The sequence below is a fragment of the Mustela nigripes genome, chromosome 15, assembly GCF_022355385.1.
Source record: "Mustela nigripes isolate SB6536 chromosome 15, MUSNIG.SB6536, whole genome shotgun sequence".
In the NCBI taxonomy this organism is placed as follows: Eukaryota; Metazoa; Chordata; class Mammalia; order Carnivora; family Mustelidae; genus Mustela; species Mustela nigripes.
The window spans coordinates 10,611,168-10,626,783 of record NC_081571.1 but is presented as its reverse complement, the minus strand read 5'-3'; the positions used below and the strand labels follow the sequence as shown (position 1 = coordinate 10,626,783).

Genomic DNA, 15,616 nt, shown 5'->3' with positions numbered 1-15,616 from the left:
ACGAAATCTTTATGCGTTTTTAGGGTGTTCCTCTCCCTTCACATCAGCAGAGGATGGTCTACCAGACTTCTCCAGTACATACTTTCCGAGCCGTGTCTTGTGCCCTGTCAACCAGATCTTGACCCTTGCTCCAGGCAGCTCAGATAACTTTCATGACATTGTATGGTAAATTGAAATGACATGTTGTTAGACTGCTCTGTGGAGGTGGTTTTTGAACTCATTCAATAAAAGAACAGCAGCGTGGGAGTAGAACATTTTGGAGGGGGGTGCGGAGGTACCTCCTTGGTCAGCAGGAGATTTCTCACTGACCGACCTTAATTAACTCTGATGTCACATGAAAAGGAACTGTGCACGGGTATAGGTCATTGGGAGGGTAGGCTCCTGATGGTAGCCCGGTGACAAGCCTGATGATAAATGAAGATGCCCCGTTACACCATGACCCCTGAGAGAATCCAGCGTCAAGGAAAGAACTCAGAGAGGTACACTGGAGACGCGCCCTTATAAACACTGATAGTAAGAACGTCGAGGTTATTAGAGTACTTCTTTCTTGGTAAACATCTTAAACCACACAGAATTTTCTCTTTTAAGTAACTTCTAAAGGAAAAATGAACAACGCCAATAATTCATGGATAGGGTGCAGACTGCCCAGGTTCTGACGATTTTAGACATCGGCCATGTCACTTGCAGATAGTGTGATGTCCTCTGTGCCTTGCACTGCAAAGCTATTTATGGATTTTGTCGACTGACAGTTAAATACAAATTGTAAGACAGCTCTAACATGCACTATAGCAGAATTATTCAAATGAACATATCTCTAGGGTGATGCTAACACTAACTGCTGAAATTAAACATCTAATGATTTCTTGTTTTTTGACCCTTGAATTCAAGACACAAATTCTATGTAAATGACTATTTTAAATCTTCTAGTAAAGCGTGGAGATCAGATGCTCGACATTTCACTTGGGGATTGCTTTGGCAAAAACTCTAAAGCAAAAAGCCAGTGACTTCTAGCTTGCTACTGCCAAGTACGTGTCAATTTCCAAATCCCAGCCAAAAAGAGCTTTCCCTATGCCTAAAATAATGGAGAAAATTCAAACACCTCCCCACAAATCTCTTTCCCTACTCTACCTGCTTCCCCTCACCCTTCAAACAAACTTGTTGATGTCTTCACAGACAGAAATCCAAATAGATAGGTGTGTTTATGTATTTAGGTTAACAGCCTTTTCTCTTTAGGGTTTTCCTGGACTCAATGCTAATTGTTTTGCGGGAAACATTTTTTTTTTTTGAAAAAGAATATCATGCCTAATCATGGGGTTCAAGTTCTGTGGCTGCCATGCAAATCCCCGTGGCTTTCCTATCTTTGATGTGGTCTGTTGGTGGATGGAATATGAACCCTTCGGTCTTTCTCCATCATGCCACAAACGAGAGCAACATGCACGGTGGAGTGCCCCTCATCAGAGTGGGTGCTGTCAGCTTAGCTGGTGATGTGGTCATCATAGAAGACAGACATTCTAATAGTGCATTCAGTTACAATCTGCACTTCGTGTTAACTTATAAATACTGTAATAGAGGCACAACACAGAGATTGAGACCAAGATCTAGCTTTTTACCAAGCACTAGAAGCACTGTAGGAATTAATAGCCCAAACCAAAATTATGGTAGTTTCTAGAAATTTGGTTCACCTGCAGTTGCAGGCTTAACCTTTCTCCCAGCCTTTCCACCAGCCAGAAAGATTCTCTAAAATTTAGTCTGTGAGACTTGAGCTTTTAATAGCCTATATCTTGGGGAAAGAATATCTTTTTTTATTATGAATTATGTTTAATTAACCTCACACAACCTTGGTAAAGGCTCATGGTCTTAAAATCATTTTGGAAACATGATACTTGGGACTTTATACTTAGATAAAGAGGTCATTTATCATGTAGGATTATGTACTATTGAAAACATGGTATGCAGAAATCAAAGACAGATGCATCTCGCTTGAAATAAATCTAATATACAAAGCTTTGCATGAAAAAAATAAATTGGAAATCAATTTTAATATAGGAAGAAACACCAATAGGTTTCTTCAGGGAGCTCTAACAACATAATTTTTATGTGACTCAATTTGTTAGAATTCCAATTTAAATAGTTAAAATTCAAAACAGGCCATTAGAAGTGACTTAAAATTAACATCAAATTAAATATAGAAGTTTGTAATTTAGGGAAACAATGAGTTTTCTGCAATATGTTTGTGAAAGTTCTAATACATAGAAGAGTGATGTTACTGAGCATGGAGGAAAAATGATTTCTCTAAAATCAGTCTTCTAAAGCTTTAGGCTGGAAAAGTAACTAGTATAAAATCTAATACCGATGGGGTCATTTGTGGCAGCAAAGTGAAAAATAGTTCCATATTCTGTGTCTTCAACTTATTGCTGTGATTACTTAATCATTAAAAAAAAAAAACAGTTTTATAGAGGTGGAGTTCATATACCGTAAGACTCACCATTTTATTATTATTTTTTTTAAGATTTTATGTATTTATTGGGGGGCAGCACAAGTAGGCAGAGGGAGAAGGAGAAGCAGGTTCCATGCTGAGCAGAGAGCCCAGTACAGGACTTGATCCCAGGACCCTGGGATCATGACCCGAGCCAAAGGCTGATGCTTAACTGACTGAGCCACCCAAGTGTCCCAAAACTCACCATTCTAAATTGCATAATTCGATGATTTTTAACTGTATTCAGAGCTGGGCAACTGTCACCACTATCTCATTTTAGAACACTTTAACCACCCCAGAAAGAAACCCATACCTGCTATTAGTCTCTCTCCATCCCACACTACCCCCAGCTCCTGGCTCCCACTAATGGACTTTCTGTGAATTGCCTATACTAGACATTTCATACAAATGGAATCATTCAGTAGGTGGCCCTTTTGTAATGGGCTGCTTTTACTTAGCATAGTGTTTTTGCTTTGGGTTCTTAAATAAGAGAAATTTATTTTCTCACGGTCTGGAAGCTGCAAGTCCAAATTTAAGGTGTTGGCAGATTTCGTTTCTTCTGAAGCCTCTCTCCTTAGCATGTAGACAGCTGCCTTCTCCCTCCATCTTCAAAGGCCTTTCCTCTGTGCACCAGCACATCTTCAAGAGTTTTCTAATAGTACGATGTATAAGTATTTCATTCCTTTGTATTGCCAAGTAATATTCCATTGTCCGGATAGGCTACATTTTGTTTATCTGTTTGTCATTGACAGACATTACGGTTGTTTCTACTTTTTGGCTGTTAAGAGTAATACTGCTGTAGGTACACATTTGTGCACCAGTTTTTATGTGGACATATGTTTTTAGTTCTCTTGGATAGATACCTAGATACCTAGGAGTAGAATCGCTGGGTTGTATGTTTAACCAGTGTTTAACCATTTGAATAAACACCATACTGTTTTTCAAAGTGATGGTACCATTTTATAATGTGACCAATACCATGTGAGCGCTCCAATGTCCCTACATCTTCACCAACACTTGTTATTGTCTGTCTTTTTTCATTTAATTGAACCTAGGAAGTTTGAAGTGCTGTCTTACTGTTGTTTTGATTTGCATTTTTCCTGCATTTTTTTCCAGCATCTGCTCATGTGCTTATTGGTGGCCATTTATAAATCTTCTTTGGAAAAAGGTCTATTCAGATCCTTTGTCTATTTTTTAAATTGGGTTATTTGTCTTTTTATTAGTCATAATTATTTCTTTGATGTGACTTCTAACTTGCACATTGGTATCAAACACTGTAATCTCAGGGTCATAGAATTTTTAGGCTGGACAGAATTCTAAAAATCTGAGGCCATCCCCTGTCCCTCGTGCCCCCATTGGCAGGTGGAGAATCTGAGGCTTAAGTGTGTACCCATGGCCACAGCAAAGCTAGTAGCTGAACCGGGGAGACGACTGACTCTAAATCAAAAAGGGAAAAACGTGGACATTTCATGATTGATCTTTAGCTAAGGCCCTTTCTTACAGAGAATAACCCTTGGAGTTCGATATAGTAGAGGTGACGGGAGGGGTGGCATCTAGAAGGAAGAGGGGCTAAGAGGTTTGTCTTGAAGTTATATTCATTCAGCTGTTTTTGCTTAGGTCAATAAACATCAGTTTTCTCATGGGCTAAATGCTTTTAGCCCAACTCTGCAGAAGCATCTTCTTTCAGTCTTAAAAGTGATAGGCCAGGCTGCCTTGTTCCCAGCGACCTAGGGCAAGTTTGCTCCGTCAGGATCCAGCAGGGGTGGCTCTGAAGAAAGAGCCTGGCTCATCTGGGTTTGGCTGGGTTTGATTGCAAAATAAAGCCGTACTTTACTTGGAACTGTACTCACTCTTCCCCCCAAAGTCCAAGAAAGCACTCTGTTCTGCGGGACGAAATGAAGGTAGGACAGAAAGCCGTGTTTTGGAACCATCTTGGTGAGGGCATTCCAGTAGAGGTTCGGCGTGTGGGGAAGGAAGGACTTTTCGTCAAAGAGTCATAATGTTCTATTCTCTCTCAACCTGCCAGACAATACAGAACAGAATGACAGTGAAGAAAATATTCAGACAAGAATAATACCCGTTTCGAGGTTCACCTACGTCCCTGCACACAGTATGGTTTTTTAGGGCTATTGCACTGCAGTGCTTGATAGCTGATTCTAATTATTCTAAGAAGCATGTGGTAAAGCCCACTTCCATGGTCTGTATGGTTTTTTGTTTTGTTTTAAATAATAATTCTCCTGACAGTAGGACATCTCTTTGCCTGTCTTAACGGCAGCGATCCCTCCCACCCCCCGTGTGGTTTTGCTTTCCACAGTTTCAGTCACCTGAAGTCAGCTGTGGCCCAGAAGCTGTGATCCTCCTTCAGACATAAGGTCAGAAGGTCATTAATAGCCGCACCGCGCCCACATCGGCCCCCTTCCCTTCGTGTCATCACGTAGGCCTTTTATCATCTCCCATCCTCATCGGAGAAGGAGAGTGCGGTACAAGAAGATATTTTGAGAAAGAGAGAAGCCTTCACATAACTTTTATTGCAGTATGTGGTTATAATTGGTCTAGTTTATTATGACTTATCATTGTTAATCTCTTACTGTGCCAACTTTATAAATTAAACTGTATCACAGGTGTCTATATATGGGAAAAAACACAGTACCTGGAGTGTTGGGTGCTGTTGTGGTTTCGGGCATCCACTTGGTGACTTGGAATGTGTCCCTGCAGACGAGGGGACACTGCTCTATATTGTAGTGGACTTTGATGGAAACAGTGGTTCACAGACCACCTAATCACCAAGGGACAATTATTTGGTTCAACCAGACTTTTAGGCCACCATGGCAAACAGTAGAAAGTTCCGATCCCCATCTGAGCATCACAGGGGGAGAACTCCTGTTCAGTTCTAGCACTCCACCCTTGGAAATAAGTAACCTGGGGATTTGTTTCTAATTGGGCAGTGTGACTCGGAGCTACTTGCTGCAGAGAGCAAACTGGTTTTCATGTGGCTATGGATATGTACTTGTTTACATTTTACATTTTTGCGTAGATCACTACTGAAATGGAGGAAATACTGACCTACAGTAGATACTCAAAAAATGTTAGTCAGGTCTTCATTACTCAAGTAAGGGTATGGACAGTCAATTGCTTTAAAGAAATGTTTTAAGACCTAAGGTGACTTCAGAGCATTTGAGGAATAAATATTTCACTTTCCTTTTTCCCTATGAGTTTTCCTGTTAGACTGTAGTCTTGGCACCTCCATTAATTTTTATGAGATTCTAGTTCCCTATTAATTGAAGAATGATGGTATACTCACAGTGTCCAGTTACTTGGAAATAGTCTCCTTCTACTTTTCCTTTCCTTTGTCTGATCAACTTCTTTACCCTAGCTTCCTCATTCTGAGTGCAAAATTCATTGATGTCAGTGGAGACTATATAGCAAAACATTTTTCTTAGCATTTTCCTCCTAAACTTTCCAATAACTCCAGTGTTTTCTGTGTCTTATTTAACCAACCAGTCCGTTTTGTTGCTTTCTTTGGGTGGAAGGATGGAATGGGGAGTGCAGAGAGGAGCGTGTGGATGGCTGTGATTTGGGTCTTTGAGGTCAAAGCTTCTTTCTGATAAGGGTCAGGAGTATTGGTTTTCTAGGGTGCTGATAAAGATTCATATGATTTGGAAATGAACTGGCAGGCACTGGGATTCACCTCCTGTCATGAAAAGGGAGGCTTCTTTCCCCTGGCTTCTCCTGGATGAGAAAGCACACCATCTCCACATAAACCATAGAGACCTGTCTAAGTCATGCCAGAATTTTCCACAGGCAACTTTGCTGGATTTTTTCCAGCACATGAACAACTACTCAATGAAATCTCCAGAATTCCATGCCATAAAGAAGGGCAGAAACTATTCTGACCTGGAAATTTTTTCAGGATAGGTGTTATCAGTTCCTGGCTGTGGCTTTAGAAAATCTTAGTGTTCCTGTGGATCACTAAGGTTGAGCTATCTGTTGCCTCAGGAAACTCATAAAGATGAATAAAGTACAAAATGCTTTGCTGAGTCCCTGAATGGGTTGACTTGTTCTCTGGGGTGGTTTGATGGACCAGTTAGATCTATATGAAACAGTGATTTTAATTTAAATTAGTTAATATCGATTCATTTTTTTTTTTCCCTAGCAGTCATTTGATACCAGGACCTATTGTGTATAAAGGTTATTTTTATGTTAATTTGTATCCACCAGCAACATCAGAAATGAAGTGTCCATATCCATTAAATTAATATCTTCGCAATTACATCTCAGCAAAATATTCTCTGGCAGGAAGTGGGGGAAGCAGTTCTGCTAGATGGCAGTGACTGGGCATCTCCCCCACACCAGGGCAGCACCTTCACTTAGAGGACCGAGCTCTGAATCCACATACCATGTCTGCAAGGTAGATCATGGGTTTTCCGATTTTATGCCTGAAGATACTAAGAAGCAACAATGACAGCAGGCCAAGGCCAATGAGCTAGTAAATGGAGAAATTAAACTTCAAATGCATATTTTTAAAACAGAGTCTAATTTTCCTTGTGATACTAGGACCCACAAGTAACACTAGAGAGCACTGCTAGACTTAACCGTGGAATTTGATATGTGTATCTCATCTCACAGATCTGTGATCTGACATCAAAGCCTAGAGGATTCAGCTTGGTCTTCTGTCATGAATTCTACTGCATGTACCTATTTTTTTAAGTAAAAAAGTATTCCTAAAGAATGGCTCCAGGATTGGCTTAACTTTTCTTCTAAGAATATCCATTCCCTCACGCTTGTCTTTGCTAATCCTGGGCCCCTGATCTGCTTTTGCCAGGCATGTCCAGCTGCCTCCGTAGGGGGAGGGGGTGGAGGGAGGAAGAGGCAGGAGAGATCCTTATTAATATTTATTATGATGAGTTCATGCCCAAGGCCGCTTCAGGAGAGGATCACCCTCCATAGCATCCGTGGCTCCAAGATCACGGGACTGGAAATGTCAGAAAAGAAGTCAGGGATCTAAGGTCATCTAACCCCATCTCTCATTTTCCAGATAAGAAAACTGAGCTCTGGAGAGAGAGACTTGGCTCGGCTGATGTCACACAGAGTCCCTAGGGTGGATGTTATTATCGTGTTGTATAGACATGTGTAGATTTCCAGGCACCTCCGCTTGGCTTATCTCATTATCTCACAACATTCCCCATGAAGTATGCTTGTCAAATGTCACGTAGGGGTGAATAGTTCCCTTTTTCTCTTTCCATGATAGAGGGAACTTGGAGATTATGTAAGACAAACCAAAAGACTTCTAAAACTGATTGTTGGTCTATAATTGGTTTTCTGAAAGAGGAAACTGGTTCAGAAAGAGAAATGACTCGCCCAAAATATCATGGCCTTACTAATCATTGAGCTATGTCTAGAACCCAGAAAGCTTCTATACTTTGTTTGTATTTGGAAAGGAAGATCAGCGAGGCCTGTAGGACCTGATGACCCACCATGGTAGAAGTTCAGTTATGAATGACACTAAATTTAATTAGACATTTAATCCTGAGAGTTTTTAATGTCACTTTATATTCTCAGCTGCATTTAGGAATCTGTTTGAATCTATTAATGTTCTGGATCACTGGGTTTTTGGATATTATTTAAATGATTTGGTAAACTGGGATATATATTTGTGAACAAGGCTTGGACTAGAAAACATTAGTGAATTAAGACAAGTTAATATTATATGTACGTTTTTGCAAATGTAAGTAAGTTAAAGCTTAAATTTGCCTTCACGGAAAGAGACGACTTTAAGAAACCATGAGAAGACAATTTGCAAATAATACATTTCCAAAATTTGTTTTCCAGGATATAGTTCAGGTTCAAAATTAAAAGGTCCTGAACTGAGTTTAAAAGGCACCCAGCACGTCGTGCAAGCAGGCCAGACGCTGCTTCTCAGATGTAGGTAAGTGACGGTGTTGGTTTGGGAATAACTTGGTTGCCTTTTCTAAGGCCAAATCATTCCCTGGCAGAGTAGAAGGGGTTGCCTTTCAGAGAACAAAGGTGGGGACACAAGTGGTCTCTTGTACTATGCCAAGTGCAAGCCGCATGTATCCAGCTTCACCAGGAGAGACTCACTCATTGGAGGGGTAACAGGGAAGCAATGGCCTGAACGAACATCTTTGCATTTTTCTTCCAAGTTGTTTAAAAGCTTTCTAATATTTCAAGACCCTCAGAATAGCGCTTCCTAATGATATGGATGCTTAGGACCTGGCCCCAGCCCTAACTGTGTTTTGTTTTCTTATCTGTGATTGCAGAGGGGAAGCCGCCCATTCATGGTCTTTGCCTGAAACACTGAGAAAGGAAAGCAAAAGGCTGAGCATAGCTAAATCGGCCTGTGGAAGAAATGGCAAACAGTTCTGCAGTACTCTGACCTTGAATGCGGCTCAGGCAAACCACACTGGCTTCTACAGCTGCAAATATCTATCCATACCTGCTTCAAAGAAGAGGAAAACAGAATCTAGGATCTACATATTTATTAATGGTAGGGTTTCCATTTTCTACATTCTGTTTATTACCCTTTGCAGTGGGTAAAATCGCCCCATGCCCCTGGAAAGTGGGCATTCCTAGTGATGAAGGAAATGGGCCAAGAAAGATCTTCTGCCCTGGAAATTGGTGGAATGCATTTTTAATGCATTTCTTCAGGGTCAATTTCAACCATGATTTTCAAGGACACAGGGTCAATTGTGTGTTCCCTGCAGGGAGAGACTCTTGTCTCTTGTCTGTTTTGCTCACAGATGTATCCATAGTTCCTAGAACAGTGGCTGGCATGTAGCATAGCTGGATGAATAAATGAATGACAAGATTTTAGTTCTATGTCTTAATTATCTAGAAGAGCAAAACAGAATATAAGATTTTTTTTTGTCCTTCAGCACAACTGCATTCACTTAAATGTCACAATTGTAAAATACTGCTTTTTCTACCAGATTTAAATATGTAATGCTGCTAACATCCCTTGAATGTTACAGAGTTGGTTCCAATAATGTTGTTGTATTTCGTGTTCATTAAGCAACTATTATAATGACATAAGAACTGGCATGTAACCTTATATTGTAGAAAGGGCAAAAGGCAAAAACGAATCATTTTCCAATTACCGTTTTTATGGTACTCTTTTTCACTCCTTAAAAAATGAACATATATGGGGTGCCTGGTTGGCTCAGTGGGTTAAAGCCACTACCTTCGGCTCAGGTCATGATCTCAGGGTCCTGGGATCGAGCCCCGCGTTGGGCTCTCTGCTCAGCAGGGAGCCTGCTTCTCTTCCTCTCTCTCTCTGCCTGCCTCTCTGCCTACTTGTGATCTCTGCGGAATAAATAAAATCTTTTTTAAAAAAAAAATGAACATATGAAGTGCTACTCAGAGGGAAGAAATGCAAAATCCTTAAGGAAATATCAATTGACGGTAGAAATGGATGCCCAAGAAAGAATAAGGAAAATGGCCTGTCATTTTGTTCTTCCTGGTTAATCAGTTCCAGCCAATTTCCAAAGCTTACTAAATGGGATTTTTAAAAAACAACCCAAAAACCCCTGAGGCTCTAGACAACAAAAAACAAAGTTAGTAGGCACCTCAGGCACAAAATCAAATTGAAAAACCAAAACAGGACAAGCCACCACCCGTGTCAGTAGCCTAAATATACAATATGGTGGGTCTATTTCCCAGTGAGACTTCCCATAGAAGGCAAAACCACAGAATTATGTTTTGGCAGGATTCTTTATATTTTGAAGTAAGGCAACTAGATAGTGTTTCACCCAAGTGTAACGTATAATAACCCATAATTCAGGGGTGCCTAGGTGGCTCAGTCATTAAGCATCTGCCTTTGGCTCAGGTCATGATTCCAGGGTCCTGGGATTGAGCCCCATATCAGGCTCCCTGGGAGCCTGCTTCTCCCTCTCCAGCTCCCCGTGTGTATATTCCCTCTCTCACTGTCTCTCTCTGTCATAACTCAATAAAATCTAAAAAAAAAAAAAAAAAAAAACAATCCAGGGGCACCTGAGTGGCTGAGTGGGTTAAATAAAGCCTCTGCTTTCAGCTCAGGTCATGATCCCAGGGTCCTGGGATGAAGCCCCTCGTTGGGCTGTCTGTTCGGCAGGGAGCCTGCTTCCCTTCCTCTCTCTCTGCCTGACTCTTTGCCTGCTTGTGATCTCTCTCTGTCAAGTAAATAAATAAAATCTTAAAAAAAAAAATCCAGATTCAGAGCTCCTGTTTTAGGAGACAGTGGAACAGCTTAGGGTGCTGTCAGAAACCTCTTTTTAGCTTTTATCAGCCTGATCGAGACCAAGCCACTTTTTCTGCATTCGTTTCTTCCAAACTCCTGTTTTTACATTTTGCACTTCTCCAGGGTCGGGGATGGGGGTCAATTACAACTTACTAGCAGTGCTCCATCATAGGAACATAGCCAATGTGCTTGAAAGTCCGAGGGGGAGGTCAGCCTGGGATCTTGGCTTGGGGAAGTCAGCCTACGTCCATAGGAGGGAAGCGAGGGTGGTAGGCAGGAAATGGGTAGGGTGCAAAAGGTGCAGAGCCGGACAGACCTCCAGACAGCTACTTCTGCAGCTCGGGGAGAAAGCAGACACCAAGTTTGATAGTGGTGAAACAAATAAAAAACTCAGCCATCTGTTCTCTTTTTCTAGTTCTACATAGTATGTTACATTCTTTCTGGCACTAGCAGAGGAAAGAAAACACTTTTATTCCCAGCTCTCAAGGGGAAAGAGGGAAAAATTCATTCATACGAAAAGTCTCATAAAACTGTCTCCTGTGGGTTTATCAGAGTCTGACTTTCAAATCAAATACTTAAATGAGTAAAAAACAGACAAACAAAAAAATCTCTTTTATCTTTTTTTCCTAAAAAACAATGTTCAGCTATCTTCACTTTTACCTTCTACATGCTTGTTGAACTGGGCCCTGAGTAGTAATGCTGGTTTTGTGGTCTCTCCCGATAGTGCTGTTGATCTCAAAACACACTCTCCTGAAGTCCAAGGGAGCTGTGATATAATTTATAAGCAACGGTAACTTTTTCAAATAGCCTAACATTTTATGAATTTCATGTTTTCATTATTGTATCAATTCCTTTAAAAAAAAAGTTGGTCTTTAAAAAAAAAAATTCATGAGAGACAGAGAGAGAGGCAGAGACAGAGAGAGAGAAGCAGGCTCCCCACTGAGCAGGAAGCCGGATCTGGGACTCAATACCAGGACCTTGGGATCATGACCTGGGCTGAAGGCAGATCCTTAACCGACAGAGCCACCCAGGCACCCCAAAAAAGTTGGTCTTATGCTTCCATTTTAATTGAATACTTACTACATTGCAAGTTTAATTTCATTCAGGAGCACAAAACTTGTCCCCCATGACTCACAATTGTCTCTAGTGTTAATAAAACTCCAACCAGGTCCTGATACACAGCTGCTATTACTCACTAGGTGCTAACTGGTTATCACTTATTTATTACTGTTGAATATTTACTTCAGAGCTCATTGTTCTGTTTGGAGAGTTTCTGCCCTGATAAACATCTGTGGATGTATTGGCTTTTCACTTTGCTTTCCATGAAGTGGAGAAACAGTGTTAGATTAATCTTTTGAAAAAGACCTAGATTTGTAGTCTGATGGGGCTCCAAGAAAAAGAATCAGGGCTGTATAGCTTTGTCTGTGTAGAGCTAGCACGTGAATTATAACCAAACTATCATCTAGACATCGTTGACGGCCTGCTGGGTAATGGGCACATTTCCCACCTGAGCAGTGATTCGGACATAGCATCTGATATGTGATGTACAGAGAAATCAACCTCACTGCTTTGGCATTACAGCTTTTATAAAGTCCACCAAGCCTCTGACATAATACATTACATCAATTTAATTATTCAAGTAATTATGTTTAACCACTTTAATTGCTGAATTTTCTGGTAAATTACCATTTCCTTTAATGTAATAACGTCTTACATTTGTAAGAAGTTTCGTTTCAACAAATGGTTTTGTTTACATTATGCCATTTAATTCCCACAACAACCCCGGAAAGCATGTCTCTCTTCATTTTACAAGTGAGGAACCCAAGATCCATTTCACGTTGAAGCTATAAGGGGGAGCGACAGCAAAACTATTAGCCGCAGAGTAAGGTAGTCAGATTTTTCCTTTGAGAGTCTCAGTGGCACAAGGAGATCCAGAGAGGGGAAGGCAGAGGTGGGAAGACCAGGGATGGGGCTATTGTGCGCATTGATGCCAGGGAGCTGTGGTCCGAGGTTACTCTGAGAGCTGTGGGGAAGGAGAGAAGGGGAATTGAAAAGGGGTGGAGGGATTCAGTTGGCCGTGGTGAGCGGTTGCGTCACGGTGGGTGAGGAAGAGGAGTCAGAGACCCTCGGAATTCTGGACGGGTGCTTGGGCGGCTTGTACCCATAGCCAAGTAGAGCTCTGTGTCCCTGAATTACACTGATGGGAAGACAGTCATCCCCCTCTTTTGGTATACCCTTGGCTTATTCTTGATAAATGGCAGTACCTGAAAAAATACTGTATACGTTCTAGAAAATTGCTTAGCAAAATGAATGGAATCTCCCCATAACTACAGCTGCAGAATTCTGGGTCATAAAGAAAAACAGATTGTAAAGCACTCCTCCATGCTTTGCTAATTGCAAAACAGAGAGATTTCTAGATGAATAGTAATGTAAGGCCTCCTTAGGTGGTGTTTATCCCCTTCGGAGAGAACGAATGCTTTAGCGTGGCTTTTCTGACCCTCTCGTATACATGAGAAATTGGCGGCAGCTCAGCCTTTCCTAAAAGTTGGAGGATTTCTTTGAAATTAGTTTTGTAATATATGAGTTGTGGCCATAAAGTAAGAAAGTTGAGCAGAAGAGTTTTTAATGGCATCTCCGAAGTCTGTGCTATCTTGTCAGCGTCTCCGGTTTAGTTAGGAAGACCTTGAACTTGGCATGCTGAGCTCCCCACACAGTGAAGTCAGCCTGAATTCCTCCTCCCTCCACAACCAAGCCTTTCAGGGCTCTTTAAAGTAGAACGTCTTTTCTTAAAAAATAATAATTGAAAAGGGGAAAGAAATTGTGTGTGTGTGTGTGTGTGTGTGTGTGATTATTGGGTGAGTATCCTCTACTTCTTCCCCTAAGAGAAACTTGTCTCTTTTTTTCTGCTTTTCTTTGCCTGATTGTTTTTCTCTCTGAGTCTATGAAAGGAAAGGGGTTGCGGCATTTTCCCGACAGATTTTCTCTCATTTGTGTCAAACTGCTAAGATGTGCATAGCAGCTTCATTTTAGGTAAAAAAACAAACAAAAAACCCCAAAACTATCAGACCCACTAGGTACATCACTGAAAAGTAGTAGAGGTTCTGTCGACTCAGATATTCTAGGAAAGGCCGGGTGCCTGCCTGGCTCAGTCGGTAGAGGGACTCTTGATGGTGGGGTCATGAGTTCAAGCCCCATGTTGGGCATAGAGGTTTCTTTAAAAAGTGTTTTCCAGGTATCCTGGGAGAAAACAATTGTCATGCCTTCATGTAAATGAGAGAAAGCTCTCCCTGGCTGGGTGGTGGAGACACAGACCTTCTGAGAAGGGTCTTGTGTTCTCACTTGTACTGATTTTCCTAAAGCGCTTTTACATAATGATCTCTGAGATAAACTATGTTGGTATTATTTCTTCCATTTTATATACAAGAGAACAGCCTCTGTGACCTTCAGAAGACAGAACTAAGAAAATGACAAGCCAGGTCGGGGATCTAGGTCCGATCCCTAGCTATTCCCACTCCACTCAAGTTCCAGCTACCAGGGCCTTCAAACTATTAAACTAATTGTTATTTTAATTTTTTAGAATATATATTAGTTATTAAAATTTTTTTAAATTTCAGATTCAGTATCTTTTTTCTTTTTTTTTTCTTTTTGAGGAATGATAGGTTAAGCTGGTGGCAGAGTGTTTTTCTGAGCGATGGACCTTAGAGCCACAAATCCCCATCCCAGAGAAATTTGTGTTGTCACTTGTGGGGAACAGAGCCCAGTTGGGGCCATCTGCATACACACTGTTCCACAGCTGTGTTCTAGCTCATGCGACATGGGAGAGAGATATAGCTCTCTCTGTGTACCAAGTTGACTAGGGCTTTAAAAAATGTACATCCCGGGGCGCCTGAGTGGCTCAGTGGGCTAAAGCCTCTGCCTTCGGCTCAGGTCATGATCCCAGGGTCCTGGGATTGAGCTCCACATTGGGCTCTCTCTGCTCAGTGGAGAGCCTCCTTCCTCCTCTCTCTCTGCCTGCCTCTCTGCCTATTTGTGATCTCTCTGTCAAATAAATAAGTAAAATCTTAAAAAAAAAATGTACATCCCAACAAGATAATGGTCTGTGGAATCAAATTGATGGATTGTAGTCAGCGTTAAAAAAGGAAGAGCAGAATAGAATGGAAAATATCCAAGTATATCACAATAGGTAAGGGTAAGTATTGTTTGAGGAAGCATTTTTTTTTAAGATTTTATTTATTTATTTGACAGAGAGAGATCACAAATAGGCAGAGAGGCAGGAAGAGAGAGAGAGGAGGAAGCAGGCTCCCCGCTGAGCAGAGAGTCTGATGCGGGACTGGATCCCAGGACACCGAGATCATGACCTGAGCTGAAGGCAGTGGCTTAACCCACTGAGCCACTCAGGTGCCCTGAGGAAGCATTTTTAAATAAAACTTGTGTTTCTATCTTACACACATATGCACACACACATACCCACATACAGGTAAAAGACATAAGCGTGTCTGTGTGTGCGCGCGTGTATGTAAGGTGGAAACAGAAGTTCAGAGGGTCTGATGTGAAATGTGTGTCTTATTGTGGAACTCAGAATAAATATGTTTAAAATTTCAAACTGATCAAAGTTTAAACAGGTAAATGTATGAAAGTGTTAACCTGGTTTAGACAAGGTAGGTCCTATCTGTACTTTTTATTTAGGAAAAGAGCACCAGGGGCACCTGGGTGGCTCAGTGGGTTAAGCCTCTGCCTTCGGCTCAGGTCATGATCTCAGGGTCCTGGAATCGAGTCCCGCATCAGGCTCTCTGATCAGCGGGGAGCCTGCTTCCTCCTCTCTCTCTGCCTGCTTCTCTGCCTGCTTGTGATCTCTGTCTGTCAAATAAATAAATAAATTCTTAAAAAAAAAAAAAAAAAGGAAAAGA

General features: G+C 41.3%; 1 protein-coding gene across 3 annotated transcripts in view; it reads left to right on the top strand.

Annotated features, from left to right (window-relative positions):
• The window catches only part of FLT1 (fms related receptor tyrosine kinase 1), a 176,297-nt gene that overhangs the window by 17,348 nt on the left and 143,333 nt on the right, over positions 1–15,616 (top strand). For 2 of the 3 annotated variants that reach the window (XM_059378154.1, XM_059378156.1), the window contains exons 2-3: positions 8,306–8,402; positions 8,755–8,981. In XM_059378154.1, coding sequence (XP_059234137.1) covers positions 8,306–8,402; positions 8,755–8,981 — 324 coding nt within the window. Of the gene's footprint in view, positions 1–8,305; positions 8,403–8,754; positions 8,982–15,616 lie in introns of those variants that run through there. The other variant, XM_059378155.1, reaches the window with a different exon arrangement.